General features: G+C 37.0%; 1 protein-coding gene across 1 annotated transcript in view; it reads right to left on the reverse strand.

Annotated features, from left to right (window-relative positions):
• ZGRF1 (zinc finger GRF-type containing 1) overlaps nt 1–14,834 on the reverse strand; it is a 101,000-nt gene that overhangs the window by 20,366 nt on the left and 65,800 nt on the right. The window contains exons 16-18 of the mRNA XM_030798254.1: nt 3,530–3,673; nt 2,770–2,884; nt 1,136–1,398 (exon numbers count right to left, since the gene is read on the reverse strand). Coding sequence (XP_030654114.1) covers nt 1,136–1,398; nt 2,770–2,884; nt 3,530–3,673 — 522 coding nt within the window. The remainder of the gene's footprint in view (nt 1–1,135; nt 1,399–2,769; nt 2,885–3,529; nt 3,674–14,834) is intronic.

The following is a 14,834-nucleotide window of genomic DNA, read 5'->3' on the forward strand; positions in this document are numbered from 1 at the left end:
ACAACAATAATAAATGTTAACTTTACTAAGCACCTCCCATGTGCCAAGCACTGTTCTAAGCCCTTTACGTATATTAACTCATTTAATCCTCCAACCCTATGAGGTGAATGCTAGTATGATCTCCATTTTGCAGAGTAGGAAATTAAAGATTAAGAGATGTATAACCTGCCCAAAATCATACAGCTAACAAATGATACAGTCAGAACGTAAATTCAGGGTTCTAACTCTAGAGCCCACACTCTTACCCGCTAGGCTATATGGAGGTATGATGAAGGCTTGGATTGAGGGGATACAAGTAAACGGGAGAAGAGGTACTCAATATGAAAGATGGATAGAAGCTAGAAGGAACACATCTCAGTGACTAATCTGATGGCGGGAGATGAATAGTGAGAGAATATGAGAAGGATTAAGAGAGTCACTTAATCTTGAGAGAAAGAAAAATCTAGGATCACTCTCAGATTTGATTTGGTCAACAGGGTGGATATGACATAATTCCTCAAAATAGGACAGAAAAGTAGGATTAGCTTTGGGGTGGAGGTCTATGAGAGAAAATGTGCTACCGAGGCAACAGAGTCCAGATAGAACTATTTACTGTAAGTAGGAGGAAGTAAATTGCCTTCACTGTGACAGAACCAAGCGGTAAGAATAGCTCTAAAATTAGGTAAATTAGAGAAGGAAGGCAGGACATTGAAAGCAGTTTCTGTTATGACCTCCATTTCCTCTTTTAGAAGCAAGATGAAGAGAAAGGGCAAGAATGAGGTTATGAGAAGAATTAAGGTTTGTAATCACTGATATGAAGGATAGAAGAGTGAGCTGACTAGGAATAAATAAAAGGTTTTGCTGATCAAGTTAAGTTTACTACAGGAGAGCAACATGTAAACACCTAGATCAATCTGGATACTTTGACCATAAGCTTATAATGCTACTCATTCATCAGATATGCTAATAAGTCTCCCTTTTAGGGTAGTCAGTTCTGTTCTCATCTAACAGTTTACCAAAGTGGGTACAGGTTTAAAAAGTCTACTTAGAGTTATTCTTGAACCTCATTTGACTAGGAAATTATAAAGGAGCAGACTGAGTTACAAAAACTTACAAATAGAAAACAATTACAATTATTTTCTTTCTTGCTTCTTACCATGTATGATCGTGATAGGGAGGGTATGAGTTTGCAGTTCCTTCACTTCTTCAGTGCTTTCATGTGATGCCATCATTTGAGCTATTTGAATTAGAGCTGTAGCTTGATCCTTGTTTAACTTGTGTACCTGAATCAACTCACTAGCTAACTTCAATGTTGCTCCTAGGCTGAGTAGTTCAAATTTTGTACTGACATTTGTGAAGGCTGGTGGGATAAATTTTCTCTTACTGACTCTTTTGTTACTAACTATAGTTGGCGAAGACCTAATAAAAATGAAGCAAATAAACAATTTTAAAAAATAGGGGCATTTGAAAAAGATGAGTAAAATAATTCATAACTTAGCCATCACTTTGTAGGCATTACAGAGAACAGTTTTTTATGGAAACAAACAGTAAGTGGATATATACTGTAAATGGATACATACTCCAATATCGAGGAGGGTAGAAGAGAACTGACGTTTGTTGAATACTTACTACGTGCTGACACTTTGCTGAGCATTTTACATATTACTTGATGAAATCTTCAAAACAACACTAGGAAGTAGTTAATTATCCCAAACACAGATACAAGAATATTGAATTTTTCCCCCCAATACCACACCACAAATAAGTGGCGGACTGACTTTAAAACCCATGCTCTATTATACAAACCTAACTTAGATAATTAATCTAGCCCTCATTTCAGGTAAAACTACATCACACGAATTGGTCTTATTTCTATTTCCATGAAAATTCATTTCAAATTGGATAAATAACATAATGAAATCAAAGGATATTTATTTTTTTACCTAGGACTTCATTGTAGTGAGAAAAATAAAACATCACAGATAGATAATAATATTCCAAATTGAAAACTGGACTTTTCCTATCATTTTTAATGCATTTAATATAATATCACTTCCAATTTTTTAAAAAGGGATAGGGTGCTTGAGAAATTCAAAATGAGATATGGCTATATCGAGAATAAAATCAGTAGCAATATACACACTGGATTCAAGCTATAAAATGATTCCTTTAAATGTTAAATAATTTGTAATATAAAAATACAGATAATAAAAAATAAAATCAATACTGAAATGATCCTTAAATTATCTCTTGACGAAGTGAAAAAATGTACAGTAACATTTATTAGCTCAAACCTTAATAAACAGATGAAAAAATGCATAATTCCTTTTCTCTCTTTTTTTTTTTTTTTTTGAGATAGAGTTTCATTTGTTGCCTAGGCTGGGGTGCAATGGCACCTGGCTCACTGCAACCTCCACCTCCCAGGTTCAAGCAATTCTCCTGCCTCAGCCTCCCAAATAGCTGGGATTACAGGCATGCGCCAGTATGTTCAGCTAATCTTGTATTTTTAGTAGAGACAGGGTTTCTCCATGTTGGTCAGGCTGGTCTTGAACTCCCGACCTCAGGTGATCTGCCCACCTCGGCCTCCCAAAGTGCTGGGATTACAGGCGTGAGCCACTGTGCCCAGCCCCTTTTCTCTTTTTAACTACTGACAGAGAATAATGTCATAGTCTGAAAAATACTTACAATTTTATTGGCAACATTTATATAATGTACTTTTATTGAATTTTCATATTTACTTCTGGTTACCATTTTTTAATACCAATGACTCAAAGGTAAAAAATGACTTACATTGTTAACAGGTACTGTGTTAGAGGTAGAGTAGCTGGATTAAAGTAGTCCTGAATGTTTTTCAAAGTAGTCAGTTCTGTGCTAGCATTACAAACCAGTAATGCATGGACAACCACTGTACAGAGGATGCAGAAAATAAACATTTGATGTAAATAAAATGGACCATAAAAACTCCGTGTTAAATGTCCACATAACTCAGAGTTCAGCTACTGAATTAAGCACATGACATAAAACAAACCCTTAAACACACACAGAGATCCCAAACTTATATTCATTAAATTACTATGCTATCTGCTCATTCATTTTATAATGGGTATGCATAAATTGCATAATTTAAATCATATTTGGACTTCCACGTATCAGCAAATGAACAAGAACACCTGTTTTGAGTTAGTACCTAGTAGCACAACTTCACAGCCAGCAGTTTCCTTTAATCAACATATCACTTGTGCCATAGAGTAGTGTTTGTATAATTTTTAAACACTTTCTTGCATTTTTTCCTCAATTACTTCACAGAAATATATGGAAAACAGAAAATCAGAATAATCTAATTAGAAAATTAGAACAAAACAATCTCCCATACACCATTCTTCCTCACAGAAATATCTATATATTCAACTTCACACACATTTTTAGGAACTCACTGTACACAATAGTTGAAACTAGAGTTGGGTCCTTTTTGTTGGCTTTAATCAAACAGTGCATCTTACGTCTATCATTCTTTTTAAATTTAAACTAAAATGAGCATAGTAATACTCACTGTTAGTGGGCCAATTAGAAGGGAAATAGCCTTTCAAAGGCAGTATTTCTATCTCATTGATAGATGACGGTCCAAAGAAAGCACTACATGCAATAAAAGTATCCAGCTCAAAGTCTACGGTTTTTGAAACCACCCAAAGATCATCTGAAAAGACAAACATTTTTAAATATTACACAGACATATACAGTATGGTTTTATATTTTTAGAAATTGTATATATTTGCATATGTGTGTACATATATCTATAGTACACATATACATACACAAGATGAGAAGTAAAGTTCTGGAAAGATATTCATCAACTATCAACCTAAAGGTTGGGAGTGCTCCTGAAAAAAAGAACAGCATCAGATTCTGCAATTAATACAGTACCTCTTGAATCACACAGAAAAAGACTAAAGAGATGGCAGAATTACAGGGTGAGGAAGAAGGAGGGCAGAGACATCACATGGGAAGATGAGTTTGCTACAGTGGAAATTCCTAGGTTTTGCATGAACCCACAGAAGGCCTAAGAAGGCAGGACATGGGCTAGCCCATAAGACTATCTTATTAGTCCGTTCAGGCTGCTATAACAAAATATCTTAAATGAGTAATTTATTAAGATGAGTAATATCTTAAATGAGAAATTTATTTCTCATAGTTCTGGAAGCTAAAAAGCCCAAAATCAAGGTGCCAGCAGAGCACCAGTGAATAACCAGTGAAGGCTCATTCTCACTTTGTAGATGGTGCAAAGGGGCCAAGGCACTCCCTTTAACCTGTTATAAGGCCACTAATCCCATGCAGGATTAAGTTATGCAGTGCCCACATGACTTAATCATCTCCCAAAGGCCCCAGCTCTTAATACATTGGCAATCAAATTTCAAAATACGTATTTGGCGGCGGGAACGGAGGGTGGGGAACACGTTTAGACCACAGTAACCACTTAACAAGCTACAAAAAAAGTAATATTGGATTCAGTTCAGGCTGAGAAAACCAACTGCTAGGGCATCAGCAATTGGAATAGTGCCAAAGATCAGATCAGTAAGGATATTAGCAGTTCCAGCAAGCTGAGAAATAATCACAAAACAGCAATATACTATCCCATTTTCACTTTCAGGAAAGCTGACCTTCCTCCTCTCTTGTAACTACTTAGTAATTAGTATGTGAATCTTGTGATATTAAAAGTAGGCACAGGGAAGAACAGGGTTTTTAAAAATGAGAAAGGTGTGGAAGCCCTGAAAGAGAGACTAAACTGGGCAGCGATCAAGACTTCAATACCCAAATGAATCTGAAATTTACTGGACAAAATCTATCAAATTGGATTCATCTTAAATTTTCTCTGCTGCAAATAGGAATGAGAGATTGAAGAAAATAAACTAAAGAGAACCTTAAGACTGAATATATCTAGTAATTATTTAATCATATGCATTTCACAATGGTAACCTATAAGGAACGAAAATGAAAGGTATTAAAGTAAGACTTTCACTTTTAACTGTATATATTTCTTTTCACCTTCATTTTTCATTGTATATATTTATGTATTACTTGCTTAATCTTTTTTACCCCCAAATGCTGGCTTGGAGATTTTTAATTTTTAAAAAATGATCTCAAATGCTTAATTTCTAAAAATGCAACCACTTCATGAATGTCTTCTATGTTATATACATTTAAAAAATAAAAACATACATAATGTTTCTGCACAAAAGTTTCCTTCAAAGGTCACATTATAAATTCTTTTTACTTACTGAATTAATAACATAATTCAAAATATGCAAAACAATGCTCAAAAAAACTTTTGAATTAAAAAAAAATAAAGATCTAGGGGATTCCTGATTCTGGTGTCATCTAAGATGCTGAATTAGTATGATTGTTGGCTTCCTTTCTGTAGAGAACAGAGAGAGAAGTGGAGAAAACATGGAAAACCTCAAGTTGGAAGGCCTGTTTTGTACTGAGGTTTGTGTCCCTGAAGTGATTTTGGCCAAGGGCAGAAGGCCTGTAGAGGAGGAGGGATCAAAGAGGGTGGGGAGGCTCTTGGGGTTCTGTTCTTGCTTCCCATCCCATCCTCTTCCCCATCCCCAATTGTACTGGGACAAATAGGGCCTACCCATCCATAAGGCAATTTATACTTCTGGTCCAGAAATCCTCTGGAGGAAAAAAAAAAAAAAAAATCAGGGCAGCAATACAAGCCCTGTGCCATAAAGTGTGGAGAAAAACAGATCACAGGCAGTCTCTACCTCACCTCCAAACTCCTAGCGCTAAAGAATTCTACAGTCTAAGAAATGATACATCTTAATGTTGCTTTTTCCTTTTAACCAGAGGTTTTAGACTTCACTTTAGGGATTGTTCTGCAGGTAGCTGTGGTTTTCCGGTGCCTGGGGCTCTCCACCCCATAGTTCAGTTACACCCTCAACTCCCTGAGCTCCTTGGAGCTGACCAGATTGGGATGGGCCTTCCCCAACATACACTGCCAGAAAGAAAAGCTCATAACACCAGGGAAAAATGAGTTCACAGGCCAAAATATTGAGACATTCAAGGAACACAAAGACTAAAAAAAAAAAAAAACTGGATTATACAGTCATATAGAAAAGGGAAAGCCAGAATAGATGGACAAATAATTTAAATTTGGCCTGATAAAGAGAGTAAAGAGGTAAAGGAAGATAGTAACAATGTAAAATAATAACAGCTGAGTGCAGTGGCACACAACTATAGTCCTAGCTCCTTGGGAGGCTGAGATGACAGAATTGCTTGAGCCCCAGAGTTTGAGACCAGCCTAGGCAAAACAGTGAGGCCTCAACTCAATAAATAAATACATATGTACATACATACAAGAAAACAGGCCAGGCACAATGGCTCACACCTATAATCCTAACACTTTAGGAGGCTGAGTCAGGGGGATCACTTAAGCCCACGAGTTCGAGATGTGCCAGGGCAACATAGCAAGACCCCATCGCTACAAAAAATAAAAACATTAGCTGGGTGTAGTGGCTTGAACCTGTAGTCCCAGCTAGTCAGAACGCTGAGGTGGGAGGATCACTAGGGCCTAGGAGGTCAACGCTGCAGTGAGCCATGATTGCTCTACTCCAGCCTGGGTGACAGAGTGAGACCCTGTCTCAAAAATTAAAAAAAAAAAAAAAAAAAAAGGAAAAAGAAATGAACAGAAATATTAGGTTGGAAAAATATAATTGACAAATAGCAGGATGAATACATTTGAGGAATCAATAACCGATTCAGATAATCATATTCATGATATTTCCCAGAAGGAAGAAAGGACAAAAATTCAGGAAATATAAAGGAGAAACTAAGAGATTTGGAAGACAGATTCAGAAGTGCTAATATTTAAATAATAAAAGACCTAGAAAGGAGGGAAAGAATAAAGAGATAAACAGGATGCTTATTTGAAGAAATAATGAAGATCCACTTCCCAGAAGTAAAAAAAAGACAGTGAACTTTAGATTTAAAAGGCCCATAATGTGCCCAAGAGGAGAAACAAGGAAAAACCCAGTTAGACACTGTATAGAGAAATATAAGACTATCAAAGTAATCAAGAAAATTCTAAAACTCCCAGCCAGAAAGAGCACATAACACATAAAGAAATAAGAATCAGAGTGCCGGCCAGGTGTGGTGGCTCACGCTTGTAATCCTAGCACTTTGGGAGGCCGTGGTGGGTGGATCAGCTGAGGTCAGGAGTTCGAGACCAGCCTGGCCAACATGGTGAAACCCTATCTCTACTAAAAATAAAAAAAACTAGCCAGGCATGGTGGTGGACACCTGTAATCCCAGCTACTCGGAGGCAGAGGCAGGAGAACTGCTTGAACCCGGGAGGCGGAGGTTGCAGTGAGCCCAGATTGCACCCCTGCATTCCAGCCTGGGTGACGAGAGTGAAACTCTGTCTCAAAAAAAAAAAAAAAAAAAAAGCCAGGCGTGGTGGTTCATGCCTGTAATCCCAGCACTTTGGGAGGCCAAGGCGGGCGGATTACAATTTCAAGAGATCGAGACCATCCTGGCCAACATGGTGAAACCCTATCTCTACTAAAAATACAAAAATTAGCTGTGCATGGTGGTGCGCGCCTGTAGTCCCAGCTAATCAGGAGGCTGAGGAAGGAGAATCACTTCATCATTCAGGAGGCGGAGGTTGCAGTGAGCTGAGATCACGCCACTGCACTCCAGCCTGGTGACAGAACAAGACTTCATCTCAGAAAATAAAATAAAATCACAGTGCCATCAGACTTTCAAACACTGAATACAAGATGACAACTAAGTATATTAAATGTTGGATTAAAATATGTGAAAGTGCCGTTTTTGTAGGTTGAAAGTATTAAAGGAAAAGAACTTAGAACCTAAAATTTTATATGTAGCCAAATTATCATCCAAAAAAAGATAGAAAATAGATCTATACTAACCCAGTGTTTCAAGATTTAGACTAGAACTACTCAAGGTAGGCTGTCCTGAACAGTTTGTTATTGGTCTGTAACAAGAAGCTTGTGCTAGAATATAATCCAATAAATCAACATAATGCTTCCTTCATTCAGAAAGCTTGCTACAAATAAAACAAAATACAGCTAAACTAAACAGCATGCTAATGATATAGGTGATTTACATTCTGGAGCAGCTCCTCAGCTCTCTTTGGGAACCAGTAAGTTTGTGGACCAGAACCAGACTACAGACTCCACCTTGAGTAGCACTAGTCTAGATTTTGTCAACTGGGGGCAGGGCGGGCAAGAGTAAGGAAAGGGATCGGGGAAGAACCAGGGGATGCAGGTGCTTTCTAAGTATCTGTTTTATTGGGGGCAGGGATAAGACTTAAATATCAACTTATTTTTTAAAAGTAAGAAATTATTTTAAAAAGCATAGTAAAATTAGAATAAACAAAAATAATTTAAGATTAAAGAAACTCATATCCAGGTGTCAATTACTATAATAAATTCAACTATTGGGCTTATTCTATTTACAAGTCACATCTTTAAAATTGAGACATACGCTGTTTATAAGAACACCTGTAATATAAGAAGAAAGACAAAAAAATGAAAAAAGACTTATGAAACTAATACTAGTCAAAATAAACAGCATATCTACATTAACAGATAGATTTTTAAGAAAAAATTATTAGAGATGGAGAGGATCATCTCTACATGATGATATAAGTTTACCCCAAAATTAGTAATAATTTAAAACAGATATGTACCCAATAAAATAGCCCTAATATATAAGACGCAAAAAGTAATAAATAGCAGAGAGAGAGTGCACCACAGAGGAAGTTTTCAACCCATCTCCCTTAATTACTTAGATAACTGCCATAAAAAGTTAGCAAGACTATATAGAAGATCTGAACAAGACAATTAATAAGCTTGATCTGATCATTAAAGAGTTCTGTATTCAACAATTAGAGAAAATGTATTTCTCTTGTACTGTGCCATTAAAAAAAAACCTTAATAATATCGCTTCTCAGTCTTTTGGCTAAGATCAAGTGTACAAAAACCTTAGTAGGCCAGTCGTGGTGGCTCACACCTGTAATCCCAGCACTTTGGGAGGCTGAAGCAGGCAGATTACTTGAGGCTAGGAGTTTGAGACCAGCCTGACCAACATGGTGAAAACCTGTCTCTACTAAAAATAGAAAATTTAGTGGGTGTGGTGGTGGGTGCCTGTAATCCCAGCTACTCGGGAGGCTGAGACAGGAGAATGGCTTGAACCTGGGAGACAGAGGTTGCAGTGAGCTGAGATCGTGCCACTGCACTCCATCCTGAGCAACAGAGCAAGACTCTGTCTCAAACATACATACATACATAAATTTAATAAATTTTAAAGAATAATATTATAAAAATCATAATGTCTACCTATTACATATTTAAGTCAGAAGTTAACAATAAGTTAAACTAGAAATTCCTTACATTTTTAATATTAAAACACATGCTAAATGACTCACAGGTTAAAAAAAAAATCATAATGGAAAACTTAAAACAAACAATTATAATGAAAAAAATACTTCAGCAAAAATAGAGGGGTAGGCCAGGCATGGAGGCTCACATCTGTAAACTCAACACTTTGGGAGTCCAGGCAGGCAGATCACTTGAGGTGAGGAGTTCAAGACCAGCCTGGCCACCATGGTGAAACCCTGTCTCTACTAAAAATACAAAAAGTTAGCTGGGTGTGGTGGTGGGTGCCTGTAGTCCCAGCTACTCGGGAAGCTGAGGCAGGAGAATCACTTGAACCCAGGAGGTGGAGGTTGCAGTGAGCCAAGATTGTGCTACTGCACTCAGCCTGGGCAACAGAGCCAGACTATATTTCAAAAAAAAAAAAGGAGTGGTACTTTAAGGAAAACTTACTGCCCTAATAATTATATTAGAGAAGAGAAAAGCCTCAAAATTAGCTAAGTATCAAGCTTAAGATGTGTAAAAAGAACAGTATACTATCCTAAACAAAATAGAAGAAATCATAAAAATTAGAGAGGAAGCCAATAACAATAACAATAAAAACAAAACAAAAACACATTGCTGATCTTCTGATCAATAAAACCAAGTCAGTTCTTCGAAAACAATAACAAAATAAGATAAACCTCAGGCAAGACTGGTCAGAAGAATAAAAACACAATACAGTGGTATCGGAGAATATGAATAAATTTAAGATAAAAATATTCAAAACTTCTACAGGGAAATTTGCAAAACTTTATTATAAGATGTTACAAAAAAATTTTAAATAAACAGAGATATAGCAAGTATATGGTATTAAATCTTTTTTTTTTTTTTTTTTCTGAGACAAGGTCTCACTATGTTGCCCAGGCTGGTCTCCTAACTCCTGAGCTCAAGCTATCCTCCTGTCTTGGCCTCCCAAAGGGTCAGCATTACAGGCATGAGCCACCATGCTCAGCCCTAAATCTTGGTATTTTAAAGATGTCATCCCTTCTCAACTTTATAGGTACGATTCCAGTCAAGATCCCAACACGTTTTTCATGAAACTTGATGAGATGATTCTAAAATATATATGAAAGAGTAAAGGACCAAGAACAGCCAGGTCACATCTAAGAACAAAGAGGGGAACTTCCACTATTTCATATTAGGATTTATGAAGCCATGGTAATTAAGGCAGTCTGGAACTGATACAACAATATACAAATTAACCTACAGTATAAAATAGGGAGTCCAGAACACACACAGCTACTTTAAACTTGATTATATGACAGAGGTAGCATCTCAGATCAGTGAGGAAAAGAGAGACTACTCAATAAAAAATGGTTACTATTCTAGCAAAATTGGTAATTAAAAAGAAATCCCCCAAGCGGAGACCGGTTTTCTCGTCGGATTGCCCATGCACTTGTTGCAGAAACAGCCAAGGCCCAGGCTGTGGAGAATGCTGAAGGAAGAGGACGCAGAAGCAGGACGACCCTGAAAGATTCAGCCTCTTCATCCTCAAACAGGCTGGAGTGCAGTGGCGTGATCTTGGCTCGCTACAACCTCCACCTCCCAGCCGCCTGCCTTGGCCTCCCAAAGTGCTAAGATTACAGCCTCTGCCCGGCTGCCACCCCATCTAGGAAGTGAGGAGCGTCTCTGCCTGGCCGCCCATCGTCTGGGATGTGAGGAGCACCTCTGCCCAGCCACCCCATCTGGGAAGTGAAGAGCGCCTCTGCCCGGCCGCCCATCGTCTGGGATGTGAGGAGCGCCTCTGCCCGGCCACTGTGCAACCTTCCAAGTGTGAAGTGACAGCCTTTGTTGTAGAATGAATGAAGACACTGGCACTGATTATAAAGCACCTTGGCAGCTATCTCAAGTCGTCGATGGTGGAGGTATTGGAATTATAGAAGAAAACAAATACACAAATTTGACTAAAGGCGATTTTGTGACTTCTATTGGCCCTGGCAAACCAAGGTTATTCTGGATGGAAATAGCCTTGAAAAGGTGATATATATATATATGAACGTATCTGATTTTTTTTCCCTGTATAATTCTTACTTTGTGCATTTGATATTCAGTTGTGTTTGTAATCGCAGAAAAATAAAGGCATATATTTTCTTTAAAAAAAAAAAGAAAAAGATGAAACTGGATCCCTACTTCATACCATATACAAAAGAAAAAAAAATCAACTTCAAGTGGACTGAAGATTTAAATCTCATAGCCACCAAAACAGCATGGTACTGGTATAAAAATAGGCACACAGACCAATAGAACAGAATAGAGAGCCCAGAAATAAAGCCAAATACTTAGAGCCAACTGATCTTTGACAAAACAAACAAAAACATAAAGTGGAGAAAAAACACCCTATTCAAAAAATGGTGCTGGGATAATTGGCAAGCCACATGTAGAGGAATGAAACTGGATCCTCATTTCTCACCTTATACAAAATTCAACTCAACATGGATCGAGGATTTAAATCTAAGACCTGAAACCATAAAAATTCTAGAACGTCAGAAAAACCCTTCTGACATTGGCTTAGGCTAAGACTTCATGACCAAGAACCCAAAAGCAAACACAATAAAAACAAAGATAAGTAAGTGGAACTTAATTAAACTATTAGTAAAAAGCTTCTGCACAGCAAAATTAACAATCATCAGGGTAAACAGACAACCCACAGAGTGGGAGAAAATATTCACAATCTATACATCTGACAAATGATTAACACTCAGAATCTACAAGGAACTCAAACAAATCAGCAAGAAAAAACCAAATGATCCCATAAAAAAGTGGGCTAAGGACATGAATAGACAATTCTCAAAAGAAGACATACAAATGGCCAACAAACATGAAAAAATGCTCAACATCCCTAATGATCAGAGAAATGCAAATCAAAACCACAAGGCAATACTGCCTTACTCCTGCAAGAATGCCATAATCAAAAAATCAAAATTAATAGATGTTGGCAGGGATGTGGTGAAAAGGGGACACTTTTACACTGCTAGTGGAAATGTAATCTAGTACAACCAGTGGAAAACAGTGTGGAGATTCCTTAAAGAACTAAAAGTAGAACTACCATTCGATCCAACAATCCTACTACTGGGTATCTATTCAGAGGAAAATAAGTCATTACACAAAAAAGATACTTACATGTTTATAGCAGCACAATTCGCAATTACAAAAATATGGAACCAGCCCAAATGCCCATCAATCAACGAGTGGATAAAGAAATTGTGATACACACACACACACACACACCATGGAATACTATTCAGCCATAAAAACGAACGAATAATGGCATTTGCAACAACCTGGATGGATCTGGAGACCACTATTCTAAGTGAAGTAACTCAGGAATGGAAAAATCAAACATCGTATGTTCTTACTCATAAGTGGGAGCTAAGTTATGAGGGTACAAAGGCCTAAGAATAATACAATGGACTTTGGGGACTCAGGGGAAAGGGTAAGGGGGGCGGTGAAGGATAAAAAGACTACAAATTTGATACAGTGTATACTGATCAGGTGACAGGTGTAGCAAAATCTCAGAAATCACTACTAAAGAACTTATTCATGTAACCAAACACCACCTTTTCCCTCAAAAAATTATGGAAATTAATAATAAAGATTTAAATGTCAAAAACCAAACTGTAAAACATTTAGTAGAAAATATAGGTGAGTAATTGTACAACTCAGCATAGGAAAAGATTTTTAAGATAAGATATAAAAAGCACTGTCAAAAAGAAAAGATTACTAACAAATATGACTATTCTAAAATTAAGAATTTTTATTTATCTGAAGATACCTTAAAGTGAAAAGACATGATCTGATGAGCAGATATTTACAATATACATAATCAACAAAGAATTAATATGAAGAATACATAAAGAACTTCTATAAATAAAAGAAGGTTATAAAGAACCCAATAGTAAAATGGCTAAGAAGAAAGACATGTAACTAAAAAACACGTGAAGACTATTTTAACATCACTGGTGAGCAGAGAAGTGTGAGCTAAAACCACAATGCAATCATCTTATACTCATTTGAATGGGTTGATCATAAGATCTCTTGTACTTAGAATGAGTACAAACTGATACAGCCACTTTGGAAATCAGTTTGGCATCACAATCTAAAGATGTGTGAAGTATGTTCACATGCTGTAAGACAGCATTTTCATTCCTAGAGTAATATTCAAAAGAAACCCATACATGTCTAAAAGACAGTACAAGAATATTCATAACACCCTGTTCACAATGGTAAAACTTAGAAACCCAAACAACAATGAAAACAATAAACAATAGCATGTTTACAAAATATTATACAACAGTCAAAACAAATAATCTAGACTCTAGATTTAAGAACAACAACATGGATAAATTGTAGCAACATACTAACCAAAAAAAGATAAATTCCAAAAGATTATATACAAAATGACATCATTTTAGTAAGGTCTAAAAAAACTAAAAATTTTATATAGCTCTTTAGGAATTCATTTACATAAATCTATACATAAAGGAAAGAAAAATGCTGGTGAGTGCGAGGATCAAAATGATAATTACCTTGGGTTTGGAGAGACAAGATGAGGTAGCGGGGTTAACTTAAATGTAGGTTGGTATAAAGGTACTAGATTTTGATTTGGTTTGTGGGCTCACAGATGCTTATTATATTATTTTAAAGAACTAAGTTACTAATTAAATAACTAAATGAAGGTGAGCTATGTGAGGACCAATGACTAAGAGTAGGTCACAAAATCTCAAATAATAATTAATCCAACTTAGTGTACCTAAGGTCCTTTAAAAACACTCACTGCTGGCCAGCACGGTGGCTCATGTCTGTAATCCCATGGGAGGCCAAGGTGGGTGGATCACCTGAGGCCAGGAGTTCAAGACCAGGCTGGCCAACATGGTGAAACCCTGTCTCTACTAAAAATACAAAAATTAGCTGGATGTGGTGGTGCGCACCTATAATCCCACCTACTCGCAAGACTGAGGCAGAATAATCACTTGAACCCAGGAGGCAGCGGTTGCAGTGAACCTAGATCACGCTACTGCACTCCAGCTTCAGCAACAGAGTGAGACTCTGTCTCGGGAAAAAAAAAACAAGCAAACAAACAAAAAAAAACACTCAATGTTCAAAGAATTTTATTTCCAAATATACAAAATTTGGGGTTCAATGTTGCCAAATTACATAGACAATAAAAGAAGCATCAACCAACTCATTATTACGTATTTTCAGTTTATTTTTGACATTAAATCAGAGCACAGTTGAATCAATATACTTACTTATATGATTCCAAGAACTAATTAAATGTTTCTCATATCCCTTTTAATAAAGTTTTTAAAAAGCCCTAACATTTGGGGGGAGGAGCCAAGATGGGGTGGGGAGGAGCCAAGATGGCCAAATAGGAACAGCTCCAGTCTACAGCTCCCAGTGAGAGGTGACAGCATGCTG

Source organism: Nomascus leucogenys, chromosome 18 (assembly GCF_006542625.1).
Source record: "Nomascus leucogenys isolate Asia chromosome 18, Asia_NLE_v1, whole genome shotgun sequence".
NCBI lineage: Eukaryota > Metazoa > Chordata > Mammalia > Primates > Hylobatidae > Nomascus > Nomascus leucogenys.